This window comes from Phyllostomus hastatus, unplaced genomic scaffold, assembly GCF_019186645.2.
Source record: "Phyllostomus hastatus isolate PE091 unplaced genomic scaffold, TTU_PhHast_1.1 phas_scaffold_78, whole genome shotgun sequence".
NCBI lineage: Eukaryota > Metazoa > Chordata > Mammalia > Chiroptera > Phyllostomidae > Phyllostomus > Phyllostomus hastatus.
Genome location: NW_025334041.1, coordinates 16,998,136 through 17,015,781, shown reverse-complemented (window position 1 = coordinate 17,015,781; position 17,646 = coordinate 16,998,136). Strand labels below are relative to the sequence as shown.

General features: G+C 40.3%; 1 protein-coding gene across 5 annotated transcripts in view; it reads right to left on the bottom strand.

Annotated features, from left to right (window-relative positions):
- MACC1 (MET transcriptional regulator MACC1) overlaps positions 1–17,646 on the bottom strand; it is a 69,365-nt gene that overhangs the window by 45,631 nt on the left and 6,088 nt on the right. For 3 of the 5 annotated variants that reach the window (XM_045828461.1, XM_045828459.1, XM_045828460.1), the window contains exons 1-2: positions 16,080–16,174; positions 5,099–5,201 (exon numbers count right to left, since the gene is read on the bottom strand). The exons of 1 other annotated variant lie outside the window; for it this stretch is intronic. In XM_045828461.1, the coding sequence (XP_045684417.1) occupies positions 5,099–5,142 (44 nt within the window). In that variant the 5' untranslated portion in view covers positions 5,143–5,201; positions 16,080–16,174. Of the gene's footprint in view, positions 1–5,098; positions 5,202–16,079; positions 16,199–17,646 lie in introns of those variants that run through there. One more of the 5 variants, XM_045828462.1, reaches the window with a different exon arrangement.

Sequence of the window (17,646 nt, the reverse complement as noted above, 5' to 3'; positions counted from 1 at the left end):
TCCTATCAGGGGCAAGTGGAAGGCTGAAAGAACAGAAAGTGAATGTGAATTAACCTAGACATGGATACCTGCAGGAAGCAGCTACTACCCCCACGGCCAGGAAAACAAAAGGCGGGCCGTGGTGGTAGGACCCAGAGGTCTACTAGCCACTGCATGGTCAGGATGCCTTGGGAAGTACTGGGAACACCAACCACGGGGCCCGTCAGTCAGACCTGGACCATGATGGGGTGCCATTCAGTAGACGCTTGCACAGCTGGGACAAGGTGTGTTGAGCACACTAGTTGGAAGATACAACTGGGACCTACAAAACTGGTGCTGGGACTGCTGAGGACGCACTGCTCAGCTGGAGCTGAGGCTACCCAGGGGCCGTGCTGCCAAGTGCTGGTATAACCCAGGGGAGCACCACCTGGCACATGCTGGGGCACCTGAGGAGGCATTGGTGCTGGCTCCAAGGCAGAATTCTGTCTATGGCTCTTGGAACAGACAGAAGATGCTGGAGTTCACAGCTTTTTGCTGCTGAGGATAGAGGCCCAGAAGCTAAAAACAGGAAGTGAGTCACTTTCCCCATTCCGTCATTTCTCAGTCTCTTACCAGGACCTCTCATCCGCAAGACCAAACTGGAATCTTGCTGACAATAAAAAACATGGAACGGTAATCTGTGGGGTATGGAAAACGTACAATACACAGAGGAGCACTAACTTGTAGGAATGCAGGCTGAGGGCAAACAGGCCAATGGCTGGCATATCTCCTATCCTCTGTGCCAGTTTTTCTGTAGGCTTTAACATTAACACCTAAATATGTCAATAAGAATTTGGCATCTCATTTTATCCATTTTACAAAAGGAATAAAATAGTAAGTAAATAAGATGTAAATAGAAGATGATATAATATAATAGATATATAATAGACATAATATATAACTATAAGCTAATGTATTTATTTAAGCCTACTATCAAAGAAATTCTAGTTCAACTTTAATAATGGAGCATTTAGTAATTGTATGCAAGTTACTAAATGACATCTTATCTTTCTTTGACTGTCATAAAGCCATGTTCATGTTCTACTTAAACCTTCATAGTTCTGTTCAAATTTCAGAAGATAATGTTGTTGAGCAGATCGTTTATGCACGAAGTATATGAGCAAGAAGTGCATATTGGCCTGTGGTATGTTAGAGATGACCTATGATTCAGTTCTTAGCTATCCTCTCATTGAGATTCCCCGGGAATCGAGACGGGCTCTAGTGATTTGCTTGACATATAGAAAGCAGGAAAAGCAGTGTGCTGGGATTTCCAAGTCTATTATAAATGACCTTGTAGCCTCTGCCTAGGTCTCTTGGAAAACTTCCTCTAGGTGAAACCAGCTGCTGTCTGAGAATTCCTACAGCCCTCAGGTCACCATGCTGTACAGACAATTCATAAGTGCTCCAGGCGACAGTACCAACTGAGCCCTGACTTCTAGTCATCCCCGCAAAATGCCAGGTATGAGTGTGAAGTCATCTTGGACCCTCCAGGCCAGCCCATCTGCAAGCCCAGAGCCACGATGCACCCTATGACCGGCAGAACACCACACAGCCAATTCCTACCTAAATCTGTCAGTTACCAGGTGTGAGATAACAAAATGCTTGTTTTGAGTCACTGTTTTGGGCTAGTTTGCAATGGAGTAAGAGATAACACACTATGCCTTTCTAAGAAGCAAAGAAACACACACTAACGCAAGTTTTCCATGGAAAATGTGATCTGGTCATGCCAGCTACATCAGCGAAAAATAATCAAATCACAAACCACAGTACTCATGAAGCTTCAGGGATAAAGTATGCTTATGTATGTATTACTAATGAAACTGCAAATGATTGCCAGGTTCCGACACACTGCTCAGTAGTGACAGAGGCAGGGAACACAGCTTTTCTTTTCTTCAAACCCCCCAAAAAGTACAACACAGTTGTAGCCCCCTTCCATCTTCTTTCTTTTTAGTTTCTACTAGAGAGAAACACAGGGAGAGACATTTTAACCCAGCCCCATAGCAGAGGCATGAAGAACCTCCTAAGTAGGCCCCGCCCCTTTTACTGTACCCCAAACCTTACACCTGACCTACTCAGGTGCTGCTGCCCAAGAGCCTGCACAACCTCTCGGCTCCTCCAGCCAAGCGCCAGCAGGCATCTAGAAAAGCAAAACCATGTCAGGAACTTTATTTCTACACGAAACTTTGTTGTGCAGTATTTGAGAACAGTAGGGAAAGTCTCCCTTCGGACACGTCCTCAGAATGTGAATCTAAGATGGCCTGCCGTGTAGTTTCCATTAAAAGTCACGCTGATACAAAGAGGGGGTATGTGACCCCTTCACAGCATACAGGTTTTCTAGTCTTATCCCCAAATCAATTTGAACCAAAAGGCTACTTTAAGCTTATACTGTTTGTTAGTTTATTTCATTCATCAGGTTCCCCATGTAAGTGAAATCATATGGTATTTGCCTTTCTCTGACTGCCTTAATTTCACTTAGCATAATACCCTCCAGGTCCATCCATCTGGTGCAAAAGGTAAGATTTCCTTCTTTTTTTATGCCTGAGTAGTGTTCCATCCTGTAAATGCACCACAGCTTTTTACCCACTTACCGACTGGTGGGCAGTTGGGCCGTTTCCAAATCTTAGTGATTGTGAATAACACTGCACTGAACATAGGGATGCATATATTCTTTCAAATCCATGTTTCAGGGTGTTTTGGGATATAGTCCCAGAAGTGGAATTGCTGGGTCATAAGGCAGATCCATTTTTAATTTTCTGAGGTAACTTCATACAGCTCTCCACGGTGGCTGCACCAGTCTGTGCTCCCACCAACAGTGGAGGTCCAGGTGAAAATGGTGAAGGGATTAAGCAAAAAACAAACAAACAAACAAATAACAACAACAAAAACCCTCATAGACACCGACAGCAGTATGGTGATTACCAGATGAAAAGGGGGTATGGGCAGGTGGAAGAGGGTAAAGGGGCGATACATGGTGATGAATGGAGACTTGACTTGGGGTGGTGAGCGTGTAACGCAATGTACAGGTGATGGGCTGTAGAACTGTACACCTGAAACTTAAAAAACTTTATTAATCAATGTCATCCAAATAAATTCGATGAAAAATTTAGGGAACATTGAAAAAAAAGGGAAAACACATTACTCCAGCCTCCTACCAAAGTGGCCTTTACAGAGAGATGGCTTCGCACTACCTCCTCGGTGTTTCCTCATGACAAAGATGAACTGTAGCTGTATATGAAATTTCTCTATATTTTTGTAAAACTGTAAGGAGGGGGGTTTTCCATTATGTTATCACATAAAGCCATGTATGGCACATTATTCTGAGCTTGGGGATGGGAAGTTTCTTCTTCCTAATTTTAACGTTTTCTCTTTTAAAAGACTCATACCCTCCTCACATTTCAGGGTTTACCTTGACTACTAAAGAAGCTTAGGCTGGGTTTTTGTACATTTTCATTAACTTCCCATATCCCCCATTGTTTGCTTATTTGTTTAATATTTGATCTCCTCCCCAACTCACCATACCTTGCCATTATTGGGAATTAGCTTTTATTGTTAAGGGCTTTCAATATTCTTGCATATGTATTTTTATGATTGGGTGCATGAAGTTATAATGTGGAAAGGTAATATAGGAATATATAACCATGTGTATCAATATGTGTCCACGCGTGTTGTATGCAGTACATATTATCATTAATGGTTACAGAAAACATACCTTTCAAACTGACAAGACTTTAGCAATAATTTAATTGAATGGTTGCAAACATAATTCTCTCATGCATGAGAACCTATTTCTTCAAATCTTACAGAAATACAGTTGGCAAATAAATAAGTAGATGCCAAGTCCATCTGGTTGAAAGGCAAAGAGAAAATAGCTGACGCCCCTCACATTTTAGCCACTGCTTTCACTACAAAAATGGGGTCCGGAGTCACCGCACAGAACTCAGAGTTTCCTGCAGTACGCATGTGAATGCTCCTGCTCGACCTCAGTCCTCTCCTTTGGTAAACATGGACAGACGGCGGAGCAGTGAATCTCCTAAAGCACTTACCTGGTGGGTGACACGTCGACACCAGACCTCAGGATTCCTGATAGCCAGGTGTTTCTTTCAGTCACACAAAAGAGAGGTCATTCCCCATATTGACTTAAAGTTAAAATTATGGTGTTTGGAACGAGTCAAATGATTTGGGATTTTGTTAAAAATTAAAGACACTCTAAGATTTTTTTTAACTCAACAAGAATGCAAACATTATTTTCTCTTTCTTTCTCCTTCCAAACCTATCCATTTGGGGGCTGTCCTGTCTTCTCAGGTTTGCTTTCAACTGGTTCTGACCCTTACCTATTCCCTATGCAAAATTAACGTATCTAAAGTTTTAGACCCTCTCAGTAAAGAAGCATGTGGTCCTGCATTTTTATATTTAATAAGCATAGCTAAGATAAAGATTCTGTGGAATTTTAGTGAAAAAAAATGTTTCTGTTTCTTGGTCATTTTTAAATATTGACCTGACTTTAATTTTCTAACATCATACATACCAAATCTTTTGTTTGTTAGTAAAGGCTGCACATGTCCTTGTGTACCTACTACCAACACACTGAGGGCTGAATAAGGCTGGGAGCGTGGCTTAATTTATAAATGTCTCCAGACAAAAATTTTAAAAGTAGAAGGTAATTCTATGATGCACTAAGATTTCAGACAAACATTGGATATACCATATAAAGATTTTTAAAGCCACATTTGAGCTGCCAATTTCAAAGTCGCAATTCTTCACAATCAATTTTTTCAGATGGAACAGAAAACTACATAAAAGTTCGAATAGAATTTTCAGGCTTAGTGTCATGGCTTTTAGGAGAAATGCCTCCGAAGCTACTATTTATTGTTTGTTTTCACTTTTACATCTTACCATACACAGGCTCATTTTGTCCACTAGGATGTGGACAGGTGCTTTCATTTATAGAAATAGTTCTTTAATAAAGACCATGTTGATGTTAAACACTTCCAGGATTGTGTGAAAAACACCATGTTTGTGGTGGAACCCTGAAACAGCAAAGTCTTCAAAGCAGACTCTTCCAGTCACCACCGTAACTCACCCAGGTAGAGCAGGGGATAGCAGGACGGCCTGAAGTCTGGGCATTCACAAAGAAACCTCAAGAAGACCGCGTACATCTGGGTGTGCCTGAGAGCGCAGGATACCTAGGGCATGGAGGAGAGCAGTGGGAAAAGAAGCAAACCATTGCCAAGAAGATACTGATCAAAGCCATGCCTGGTCCCCTTTCACGAGTGCTGGGAAAAACCTGGCACTAATTAAACCAGTGCCTGGGTAAAGTCCCAGGGACTTTTCTGAACCAGAATTAGGCATTGGATGGGAGATCAAGAGGGATAAAGAGCCCAAGCGTATCATATTAGTTCAGGATATAAACAATGAACAAAGCAAGATGGCCCAGGACTCAAATTTATTGGATAGTGGTCTCCTAGTGGGCAAGAGGGGATGAAAGGGGATGCAACAGGCAGGGTAAACACTTAAGGCTTATCCATACAAGTAAATACCCTGTCTGGGCTCCACCCTTTGATTATGCAATCATGGCTTGATAAGCTCCTGAAGTCTGCCCCTGGTCCTCCCTCTCTTCTGGAGCTCTCCATTCTGACCTCAGCCTCAGTTTTAAGCTCTGCAGTTCCCTTTAAGGAAGCAAGATATTTATAAGGATCACCAACTGATAAGTCAAGTTACATATAGATTATCCAATTAACTTAATCAGAAGAATAAACCCCATGCGCCCCAAGGAGGCTTGACGTAGAACAAATCCTTTTAATGAGACACAAAATAAGACTAAAAAAATAATAATCTGAACAGACAAATCAACAAATAGTTCATGAAAAAGAGTGATCTACAGAGAACTTTCAGTGACTCTTTTGTCCATAGAAGTATGAGGCTGAGACTACACAGAGAGGCTTTTCTGAATTATTAAGTATTATAAAATACTTTAAAATGCAAAGCCCCCTATAAACACTGGATCCCGTGTGAGTCATTATTCTGCTGGCAGTCAAAAAGGGAGGATGGTAATAACAGCAATCTAAATTTATGGAGGCCCTATCATCTCAGACACTTGTGCCTTTGAATGCCAGTTTATTAATTCTCAGCCCTACTCATGGGAAAAGTAGCCAATGTTACCAGTTCCTTTTGCAGATAAGGAATTGAGACACAGACGGATTATGTAGCTTATACAAGGTTTGCACAAGGAAACGGGGAGTAGAAGGAAAAATCGTTAGCTATGAAGGTGGGAATGTGGTCCACAGATAAAGAGTTGGCACCTTTGACCTTCTCCCGTTCAGATGCATGCAAATGTAGCCAGTATCCCAGCTGAAGACACCTGAGGCACAAGGGGGTCGAAGGCAGCCGCTCTGTGTAGGAGGTACCACTGACATACAGAGGTGAACGCCTGGGCCTGCCTCGCTCAGCATAATGGACATTCTGGCATGTTCTTGGCCTGCAGCTAACCCCTTGCTTTCCCACCACACCTTCCAACAACACCAGGGGGATCATCACATAATCATCAGAAAGCAATGACTTCAGAATCATGTTCTGAAGTATGAATTCAAAGGAGGGACATGAGAAATTGCTCCAGTCAAATAGGAAGCACACGGCAAGAACAGAGCACTTATTAACGTGAGAATTAAACGACACAGTGCATGAAGAGGACCCCACACAGTCGAGTCAAGAGTATGTAAAATGTCATTCAAAACCAATACTATGGAAACCACTTTCAATCCTTACCATCTTCTTTGAATGATAAAATGGACCTCATCTTAAAATAATTCTTATTTTATGGCACTGTTTAAAAATATTAGGATTAAATAACACTAAATGCACTGTAAAATGAATCAGTAAGAAAGCTGTGAATTATACATATTTTCATAAAGGAAAAAGGCCTTTCAAACAGAATTTTATAATGCAGTTCTGATTTAACCACATCCTGTACAATCATTAGCAAGATAGAGACTGAAGGAAAAGCAAGTCACTATACCATTTTGCACACTCACACGCATTTACACACACACTTAAAAGATTACTAGAAATGATGATCTACAGATAAACAAAAATATCTCTCTCATTGACAAGCACTAAGTTATATTTCAAAATAATAGTAATAACTACATTTAAAAAAAACACGATGATATCCAAGAAAAAAGGAGGTTACTGAGAAACCTTTGGTATCAACATTCTCAATCAATTTACTGACAATAACAACCGATTCTGGAAAAGAAAGTAAACTGTTCTCAAATTGCAACAGGCATAAGTACATAGGTTAATTACAGGGAATTTCAACTTTAGGAAATGGCCAAATTCAACTCAAGACATGAAGAGATCAAGCAATTACATAAGAGGGAGGGTGAAGCAATGCACTCAACAATCTGAACCTAATTTCCTTTTTACTTGAGCCAGGAGAAATTCCCATTGATGCACAATTAAAAGACATCCCTCGCCCGGCCTGTCCAGAAACATGGGTCAATGCAATGTTCCCACGCCTATCCCCTGCGTGCAGGCAGAGTGGATATTAGGTGAGGATACTGGGTACCATCTAATGGCCAATACCCGTCCTGACAGGTCATGGCTGTGCTATAACCATTTTTGAATATTTGTAGTATCACTCTGCATCCAGTCAAGTATCAGCCTAAGTTGTTCATCTCTCTTTTTTAAAAGTCTTAAAGATGACTGGGAATTATTTATGAGGATGGATTTCTATTATTATGTTTCCTTATTAAAAATATATATTCTAATGGGAGGGAAGTGACACTATGTCATCTGAACTGGCAAGTCAAATACAAAGATGACTTGAATGGGTGCTGGTCAGACACACAGGAAGGTGGACACAACCTGCAGTTATGCAAAAGGGAGGGATGAGAGTAGCAGACGGGTTGTGAAGTACAAGAGGCTGGGAGAGGCCCTTTAGCCAGTCTGTTCTATGGTGTCACATAGTATTTATGAAATGGGCTCTGGAGGTTGAGCTGTCTGGGTTCAAATGCCACCTCTACACTAAAGGGTTTGTAGGGAGAAAGGTAAAGAGTGCTTCAAATAAAAGGAATGTTATATACAGAACAGGGACACAGGGGTGAACGTGGCTCATTCTGGAAACAGGAAGTAGTTGAGGAAAGCTGGGTCACAGCAGTGGGGCAGGCACAGATGTAGGAGGTCTGGGGAAGTGGCAAGAGGTAGGAGGTCTGGGGAAAGGACACAAAGGCCAGCAGGGACTGGCCTTGAATGGCCTTATGAGACCTCCCCAGGAGCTTGAACTTTAGCCTACGAGAAAGAAGATGCAGATGAGTTTAAAGTCAGGGAATAATATGACCTGATCTATGATTCACACTTTAGAAAATGGAAAGCAAAAGATGAAGTGGACCTGGAAACAAGGAGAGGTGGCGGCAGCCTGAACTAGGGAGGTAGCGGTGAGAGTGGAGAGAAGGGGCAGAGCCCACTCCCCAGCTCCCTCAGGACTGCAAGTCAGCCCTTGAGGCCTTGCACTCTAGGCCCCCTTAGACTGCATTTCTGAGCTTCAGCCTTTAGGGACACACAACTCGGAGGTGACACCCTTGGTCCGCGCACCAGCTGAACCTCTTTGGCCTCCTGTAAAGGAATGGGGGTGTGTATAACCCAGTGACTGCTAACTATCTTTATCTCTTTTCAGTTGTTCCTGTGTTTTCTCTCTCTAGTAAATCAGTTATCCCCACACACTACCAGATACTTAGTGTGAGGTGATAGTTTTATTATGAGTTGCATTTATCTTCATTTGTAAAAGACAACAGAAAATAAATCTGGTCTCAAAACAATCTATGTATAACCAAGTCAGTGATTACTTTCTTAGAGAACCATATACCAAAGTGAAGGGATAAATAGATAAACACTATTATTTAGTATTTCTCTATTACTACTAAAACCTTTTGTATTCACCAAAAGTCTTTTAGTTGCGCCTACATCTGGGAATAAATTGTATGGGTTAAAACATAGGGGTATTAGAAAGTGGACATGAGACTGTGTTTCCCACCAATCCAGTAATGATACAGAGATGAGTAAAGCCTCCTTCCCTTAGGGATTTCTAGATTTTAGAATATTCAACAATGTATTTTGAAAGTAGAGTGAGGGTAGTTTTATATTTTATACTTGCTTTGAGGGTCAACCAATGTGGTTTAGAGGAAAGACCAAGTTTCTTGATCAAATTTCTAAGCCTCTCTGAACTTTGATTCTTACATCTGCTTTGTGGGAACAATAATTGTATACCTTTTCCACCATGTTTTGGGAGATTTAAGTGGTTTAATGTCCCTGACGAAGACCAAAAGTTCTGTGGTTTGGAGAATGTTCCACATCTGCCTTGTCAAATCAGGTAATCAGTAGCTACACTTAGCTTTTGAACACTTGAAATATGGATAGTGCAACTGAGAGACTAAGTTTTTTATTGGACAGTTTAAATGTTAAAAGGCACATGTAGCCAGTGATTACCGAATTGAAAATGTAGCTCTAGAGAGCATGGTTTGAGTTTCAGTGATTCCGACTGCAAGTTAATTAACTCTCTGCTGCTCTGGAAACCCTTATATTAGTATACTGTCCTTGCTTAAGAACGAATTTTTCCCTTATATGTAGGCAAAGATAGGTAGGTAACTCCTTCAAACACAATTTGTGAGATGAATCAGAATGCAATTATATTCTGTCCACTGCTTTCCTCTTAAAAATGTACTCACTGGAGGGAGTTTTTCTAACACCACTGACAAAAATTCCCCAGTTGGCCCCGTGTATCTTCTGGTCACTCTTAGATTGAAAGAAAATCTTGTGGTTAATTTAAGTCGCAAAATGCAGTTTTGATTCATAAATTAGAATACCCCATCTAATATTTCCATCAGCATGGGAGTCTTCCAGTGTATGACAGACTCCATTGCCCATGTGCCCTGTAAGTCTACAGCCTTCTGAGGACAGTACAGGGCACATCTCTTTTTCTTCCTCACCTCCTCCATCACCCAATTTGCCAGCTTCTGTTACTGAAGCCTCCTCTAAAGTTGGAGAATGATGAAGCAAAGGGATAAATAAAAACAGAATATTTTTAATCTATAGCTCTTATTGTAAGGTGGCTTTGCTGATGTGATGCCCATTGCTAATACTGTGTGTAGGAGGGTGTGCACATGCATGTGTGTGTGTGTATGCCTACGTACGTGAGCAAGCTCTGGGTACCCTCAGAGCTTACAACTGCCTGTGGATTGAGCAATGCATCTAATTCCTCTGTCAGCTATGCCTCCCTCGGCTCTGGGTATCTAACAGAAAGCATGCCTGGCTTTCCAGGAGTGTGCAAGAAAGCCAGCTCCTCTAGCTTGAGGTAAAAAAAGGACCATCCTTCATTTCTACCTCCCTATATCCAGATATTGTCAAAATCATTCTCACAAAATCCTCACAGTGTTTTTCCTCCTTTTTTAAAAAACCTAGAAGCAAGTGAGGACATTAGGAATTGTGAAAATATTCCCAGTTGGGGTTTTAGTCACATACATTTTTTTTTGGTATCTGAAATCTCTTGTCTCAGAATCATAAGCCAAATTTTCCAATTTAACATCTTTTGTCACTGCAGCTGTGTTAATAGCAGCTAAAGACCAGAAATTACATTTAAAAATCATCCATATGAGACCAATAAATAAACTCGGGCACATCCATAACCCTGTGGTAAGAAATAATGTGGTATTTTCATATGCAATGATACGGGTCGATCACCAAAATAAGAAAATAAAGGCACTAGACATTCCATATACTTAGGATATTTATCACTGGGAGCACTCCATAGAAACTGAACGCTTCCACACTGCACTTCCTAGGAGGGGACTCGCAGCCAGAAATCCGAAACCTGGCATTTTAGCTTACTTTTCATTCTTCATGCTTTTATATTATTTGAATTTTTAAATTATATGTAAGAATGACCTTAAGTTTTTTATTTAATATCTTTGTGAATATATTTAGGTCCATATTAAGACCTCTAGGCATAGTTCAATATTTTTTAATATTATTTTCAAGTCTTTTTAGGTGGTACAGTCCCCAACATTTTTTTCAGCTCTAATATCCTGAAACGGTTTTCTCTAAATCCTAGTCCAAGTGAAATGCACTTTCCAAGTCATTGACTAGCTCATTTGTGACATCAACCTCTGGGAACTTGAATAAAACACCAGAGACAGTATAATTGTCTATATTTTTCAGTAAGTAGGTGAGCTGTAACAAACATGCTTTCTTTTCCCAGGAGAATACAGAAAAATAGGCTGGATTACAGACATAACATAAAACTATATTCCAACACTTTACATCTGGAAAATGATGCCTGATTCTTGATAGTCAAGAACAAGCAGTACTTTTTTCTTTTACTGAACTTTCAGTTTATCAAAATCCTCCACAAAGAGAATGCCTGTGAGTAGAGACTGCTTACTCTGCTGGAGACTTGCTATTTTTTTTTTGTTAGCAAAGAGTAAAGAGGCTCCTTTTAGCACCTTAGTCTGAAGGTTTAGAATTAAGTTCACACAGGTTTTTGTCTTTCTCCGACAGGCTTATTTCACTTAGCACAATGTTCTCAAAAATTTTTCTTCTTTTTTTTACAGCTGAGTAGTATTCCATTGTATACATGTCCCATAGTTGTTTTATCCACTTGTCTACAGGTGGACACTTGGGCTGCTTCCACATCTTAGTGGCTGTGAAAGACTCACAGGCAGGGACAACAGTGTGGTGATTGCAGTGGAAAGACTAAACAAAACTAAAAACAGATAAAAGAATAAAAACACACAATGGAGAGAAAATCTACAAAGAGAGGATAAGCAGTAACCTTCACTTCACTGAAATGAAATTGGGGAATAGGATGGGGGGGCCTTCATTTAAATAAATTTCTAGAAAAAATGTGGACAAAAAGGTTAATACCATAAACAATTTAAATTTTTTTTTAATTTGCATATTGTGCTTGTTAAGCTGGAAGGTGAGCACACTAGCCTTTGTGGTATTTGTCTATCTTTAAATATCTATCTACTGTGAATTGTATTGTTTGGGAAAACATTCAGATTCAGTGCTTTTCCCAATGGAAATAGAAAACACAAATCCCCTCTATCATTCCTAGAAATTCTATCTGGTGGCTATTCTCCTGGGTAGAAATGAAAATGTTTTTGCTTAATCTGAGGAAGGACTCTGTAAAGATGTGTCGTCACCGAGTAAGGTGGAAGCTACAGTAACGAAGAGAGAACTCCCCAAAGGAAAAGGAAAATCTTGGGAGGAAATAGTCAAGCTGCTCGTCCTTGCCCTTCCTATCCCTAGATCCTGAAGACTCTCTGTCGTCGGCATTCCTCCTAGAATGGGCAGAAGGAAGAGCAGAACTAAGCTGCCCCTTAATGAGGTGCTTATTGCCTGCATTTCTCTCGCTAACTCCAACCCCACATGATTAACAGCGCGGTTTCCCCTTCCACTGGAAGGTCTGCCCATCAGGCCACTTCAAGTTGCCTGAAGTAAAAGGAACATCTGTCCCCACAAGAACTAGCTGTCTCTCTTTAGCTTCAGTGTCACTGTCACTCTCTCAGGCCACCAAGCTTAAAAACTCAAGAGCATCTTGCCTGTCATTTTTTATCATCATTAGCATCATCACCATCATCATCATCATCATCATATTTTCTTTTTTATTGAATATCTTCCTCATCTCTCTCTTGCATTTTCATTCCCAGCTCCTGTTACTTATTCATGATCAGATTATTAAAACCTGTTTCCAAAGTGCCCTCTCCACATTCACACTCCTTGAGCTCCAACCCACCTATAGGCCAATCCGTGGATGATCTTCCTAAAGCACAACTTCCCACATGTTGTCCCAGGATGGAAACCCATTTGAAACCCCACCATGGAAAAGGTGAAGTCAGAATCCCTTTAAACTTCCACTGCCTTAACCTTATCCCAGCATCATCATCCAAAGTCCCCAGGACATCCTCCACAGAACACCAACGCCCCTCCTTTCCAGCCATACATAAAGACAGCCTGTTCAGTTTCACTTCCTCATTTCTGGACTTGACATTGCCTCTACCTCAGTGGTTCCCAAACTTCAGGCCTTCTGGTAGCTCTTCATGATATTTCCATGACCAAGCACCAGACTAATTTGTACTTACTAGTTTCTGTAAATCCGCTCGCATTTTAGCTCAGAGAAGTCTTTTAATAGAAAATGTCTATCAGTAACATAAATGGGAAAAACCAGTATCTATTACAGTAAATAGGCAACGGCTATAAAAACAAATGTCTTTCTAAAAGTTATTAAGTTACAACTAAATAAGTTTTGCCTGCTAAAATCATTGAGCTTGTTACAACTCTATTGTTACAAAGGAGGATTAAACAAGTGTTAGAAAATTTTTAAAAGTCATATAAACAATACATCTATGTCCTTGGAAAAACAAAAGTAGAATGAAAAATATAATAACTTTCTCACTGTGCAAATCAGTTATTGATTTTATTGATATTGCCTAGAATCATCTCATCTGTAAAAACTTTGGGAAGCATGGCTCCAGAGGAGATATTTTCTCTATTGTTTTCTCTTGATTTCAACTCTGCACATGCTTCCAGGCCTGGCTACATCTCCATCATTTCCCAGAGCGTCTTCTGGATATTTACACACCATGACCTCCCCTTCCTCTGAAATGCTGGGTACACATTTCTTCCGTGTTTGGGGCACTTACTTCACTCTGCTTTTGAGTGACTCATACGCAAGTTTTCAAATTCAGCTTTTTCTGGTCTCTAATGGTTACAGTTCAAGCAAAGATTTATGGAGGCTTGTTTCAATCCCATGACATTGAGCATGTCTTCTACGGAGTGGGAATTAACCAACAGTAACGCCAGGAAAGGCATGAGTGATGCACAGATTAGTACTTCCTCCCTTTAGGTTTTTTATGAGTACATATCTTTTCTAGTGGACCAGGATACCCTTAAGGACTACGTGTGACTCAGTCACTCTTTAACCCCAAATCCAGTGGAAGAACATTAACTGTTAAATGAATAAATGACACTTCCTAGAGAGAGTACACCATGTAGGGCATTCAAGAGCAAGCCCAGGGCTGCCCTCTCAGGCACAGAATCATATTGATCGAGTGCTTCTGCAGCTTTCCTTCTCCTGTGTGTTCGTTCTCATGCTTCCCTGGACTTGTTGACATAGCTCTTCAGAGAGTTTTCCTTTAAATATGTTCATTTAAATAGATCGCATGCAAAACTTTGAACACTCATCATGAATCCTGGTTTCTGTAACCAAATGCCATAAAGGATACTTAGTTTTAATAGACAGCCAGGCATATGAGTGTTTTTTTAAGAAAAGATTTTCCAGAAAGTCAATGATGACATTCTTTCATGTTTAAAATAAATAAAACCCTAAATTGTCTTTTGTCTTCCAGATTACCTAATACATTTTAAGGTAAGATGGTGTTTAATAGGTCCTGTCTTAACACTCTTTATTATTTTGAAATCACAGACACAAAAATGATCTGTTTATAAATAAGATAAAGGGCCCTGGCTGAGGTAGCTCTGTGGATTGAGCATGGGCCTGCAAACCAAAGGGTCACCAGTTCAATTCCCAGTCAGGGCACATGCCTGGGTTGCAGGCCAGGTCCCCAGTAGGGGGGTGCACGAGAGGCAACCACGCACTGATGCTTCTCTCCCTCTCTTTTTCATTCCCTTCCCCTCTCTCTAAAAATAAATACATAAAATCTTTAAAAATAAATAAGCTACAGAGAATGTGAGAAAACCAGAATAAATAATATATTTGGTCATATCTAAACTTTTCAAGTTTGAACTAATAATCAGGACTTCAAAATTGCTATACCTTTACAGTACCCATGAAATCATATTAAAAATAACTATTATAAATTAGTAATCACATAATTAAGTTAAGGAAAGTATAAAAGGATTACCACAAAGACTAAGACTTTATTCTTAGTCTTGACCTTGAATGACTGGTCAGAAATACATCATAATCATAACTAATTATTGTTATGTTAAAACTACACATGAACATAGATAATCCAATTTCAATCTGAAATTAGGTCTACTGAAAATGGACTTGGGCAATTTTTAAGGAGTCAGAGATACCTTAATAAATAGGAGGCGCCAGAATTTCCACTATGTTTTCTTCATCTTCTTTTAAAAAATTGTAGTGAAAAATACATAATATAAAACTTATCATCTTAACTATTTACAACTGTACAATTTAATGGTGTTAAGTGTACTTACAATGTTGTGCAACCAATCTCCAGAATGTTTTCAAATTGCAAAACTGAAACTCTGTAGTCATTAAACATCTCTTATTTTCTCCCTTCCCCCACTCACAGGCAACCACCATTTCATTTCTACTTTGCGTTCCTATGAATTTGACTACTTTAGCTATCTCACGTAGTGGAATCATACAATATTTTTGTCTCTTTCATCTCTTTCTGAAATTCAACTGAAACTTACTTAGGAAGAAGCTAAGTTTGTCCTCCATCAGTTATTTCCCAACCGTCTATTTGATGCAATGCACTGTGCTAATTCCACTCTAGTAACCCAGTGAAGTAGGTTTAATGCCAATTTTACAAATGAGAAATCTGAGGTTGGACCAGGTAGAACATCTTTTCGAAGGTCACCTACTTAAAGTGGCGGGGCCCCTGAATCTGAACTCCTCTGACTTCAGTGCCCAGAGGCTTTTCAACACCCTTGGCTGTCTTTCAAAATATTTAAAATTTTCAGAGGATTTCAATCATCCACATATTTGAAGCAAATCAAAGTGTTTTTTCTTTTACATTTGATTTTGAATGTTCTGTGTCTTCCTCCTCTTTTTATAAATCAGTTTATTTTATAACATGTCTCAAGTATTAATCTATCCCATGTGTCCAAGTTTATTTTAAACCATGTCCCACCAACACCGAATATCAATAACCTTCCCTTTTTTCCTTTCCAAGCAGGGCTTGGGGAAAAAGGAAGAAGCATTTAGTTTCTTTAATTATTTTGGAAATGACACAATGTCCTATGTGTACCATATATCAGTAGTGAAGAAAATATTAATTTTTAAAAACAACACTTACAATTGTGGAAATGAACTCAAGCCTCTTCAGTTCAGGAACATTATGTCAGTGAATGGAAGTCACTCTAGGAAAACCAAGGACTCTCTCCAAACGTGTCCTGCTCTGTCTGTGGCACCCAAGCTGCAGCTTACCAAGCCACCTGGGACTAGAAGTCCTCCCAGTGCAGCTCCAGGCTGCCCAACCAGAAACCCTCACAGGCATAAGAACTACAACACCCACAATTCATACTCCTTTCCTGAAACCAAGAGAAGAGGGTGGATGGCTACAGTTTCACCCTAGCAAGAAAGAGTAAGTACATGGAAAAGCAAAGCAATTAGTAATTACATATGTATAGCAGGTGGGTATGTCTAAGAACAATTGACAAATAGGGACCTCCTTCTATAAGAGGAAATAGAAGTGATTTGATGTTTGCATAGAGGTAAAAAGGCACCCTCAGTGTTGACAGGAACTAAAAATCTTCATACCTGCAAATCCTCGTGCAGTCGTGGAACCGGCCCTACCAGATTCTGCTGCAGTGATTCAGAGCAGAGGATGCCTGCCAGCCTGGGGCAGGTGAATGAGGCCTTCCCAGGCGAGGACTAAACACCTCCCACATCCCTGGCACTGTTACCATCATTCAGAGGAGCTGGGGACATAATGCAGAACTTTTACCCTTCAATCTTCCAAAAGGCCCTGGATTTTTTAAAAATGTGAGCAATACAGAACGCCTGTCGGCGTTTCCTTCCATTTTCCTTGACATGTCTTCATTTTGTATTTTCCTTCTTTATAATCCAAGATTGTTTCTGATGGCTCAAAATTTAAGAAAAATAAATTTGGAGGGGAAAACGGGAAAAAATAAACTTTAAAACATGCATGAAATGAAAGGTGCAATCATGGTTTCACTTCTTTGCAACATCAAGAACACAGAGTGTTTAAAACAAAGAAACAAAAACTAAGAAAAGTGTTTCTTCCATTTCGTCCTACCCGATCTGTCTCTAGCCTTTCATTTGCTGTTAGACGCAGCCCAGAAGATGCAGGCAGACAAGGCCTCGGCTTGGGACGTGCCAAAAAATGTAATGGGAGGATTCGGCTCCAGTAAGGAGGCACCAGGATAATGAGAAAGGAGAAATTTCTTTCCCTCTTGTGTACGTTCTCTCCTCCTTCCTTACTTGCCACCTCCCAATGGTAGGCTGAGGCTTCCTGTTGCCCAACCTACGTGATCCACCCAGAGCTCCAGTCACGGGATGGCCCCCTTGGGTCAACCGCCCGTCCAAACAGCACCACCCCATTCTCCTTTGTCACAGGACCGTCAGTCTCCTTACTAGAACCTGATAATGGTCTCTTACATCATTGACATTCCTTTCAAAAACAAATGGTTCTCCATTTCTACAAACCCTACAGATGTTTGTTCTCCATGCTGTTTCTTCTCCCTGAAGGGTTTTTGTTTTTTTTTGACCCATCTTTAAGTGTTCAGATTTTTCATGTCTTTCAATGCTTAATGAAAAAACACTCTTCTCTAAGAAGCCTTCCTCAGTCTGGCCCTAATCTGAATTATTCTCTCCCTTCTAATAAATTCTGTAATATTTTA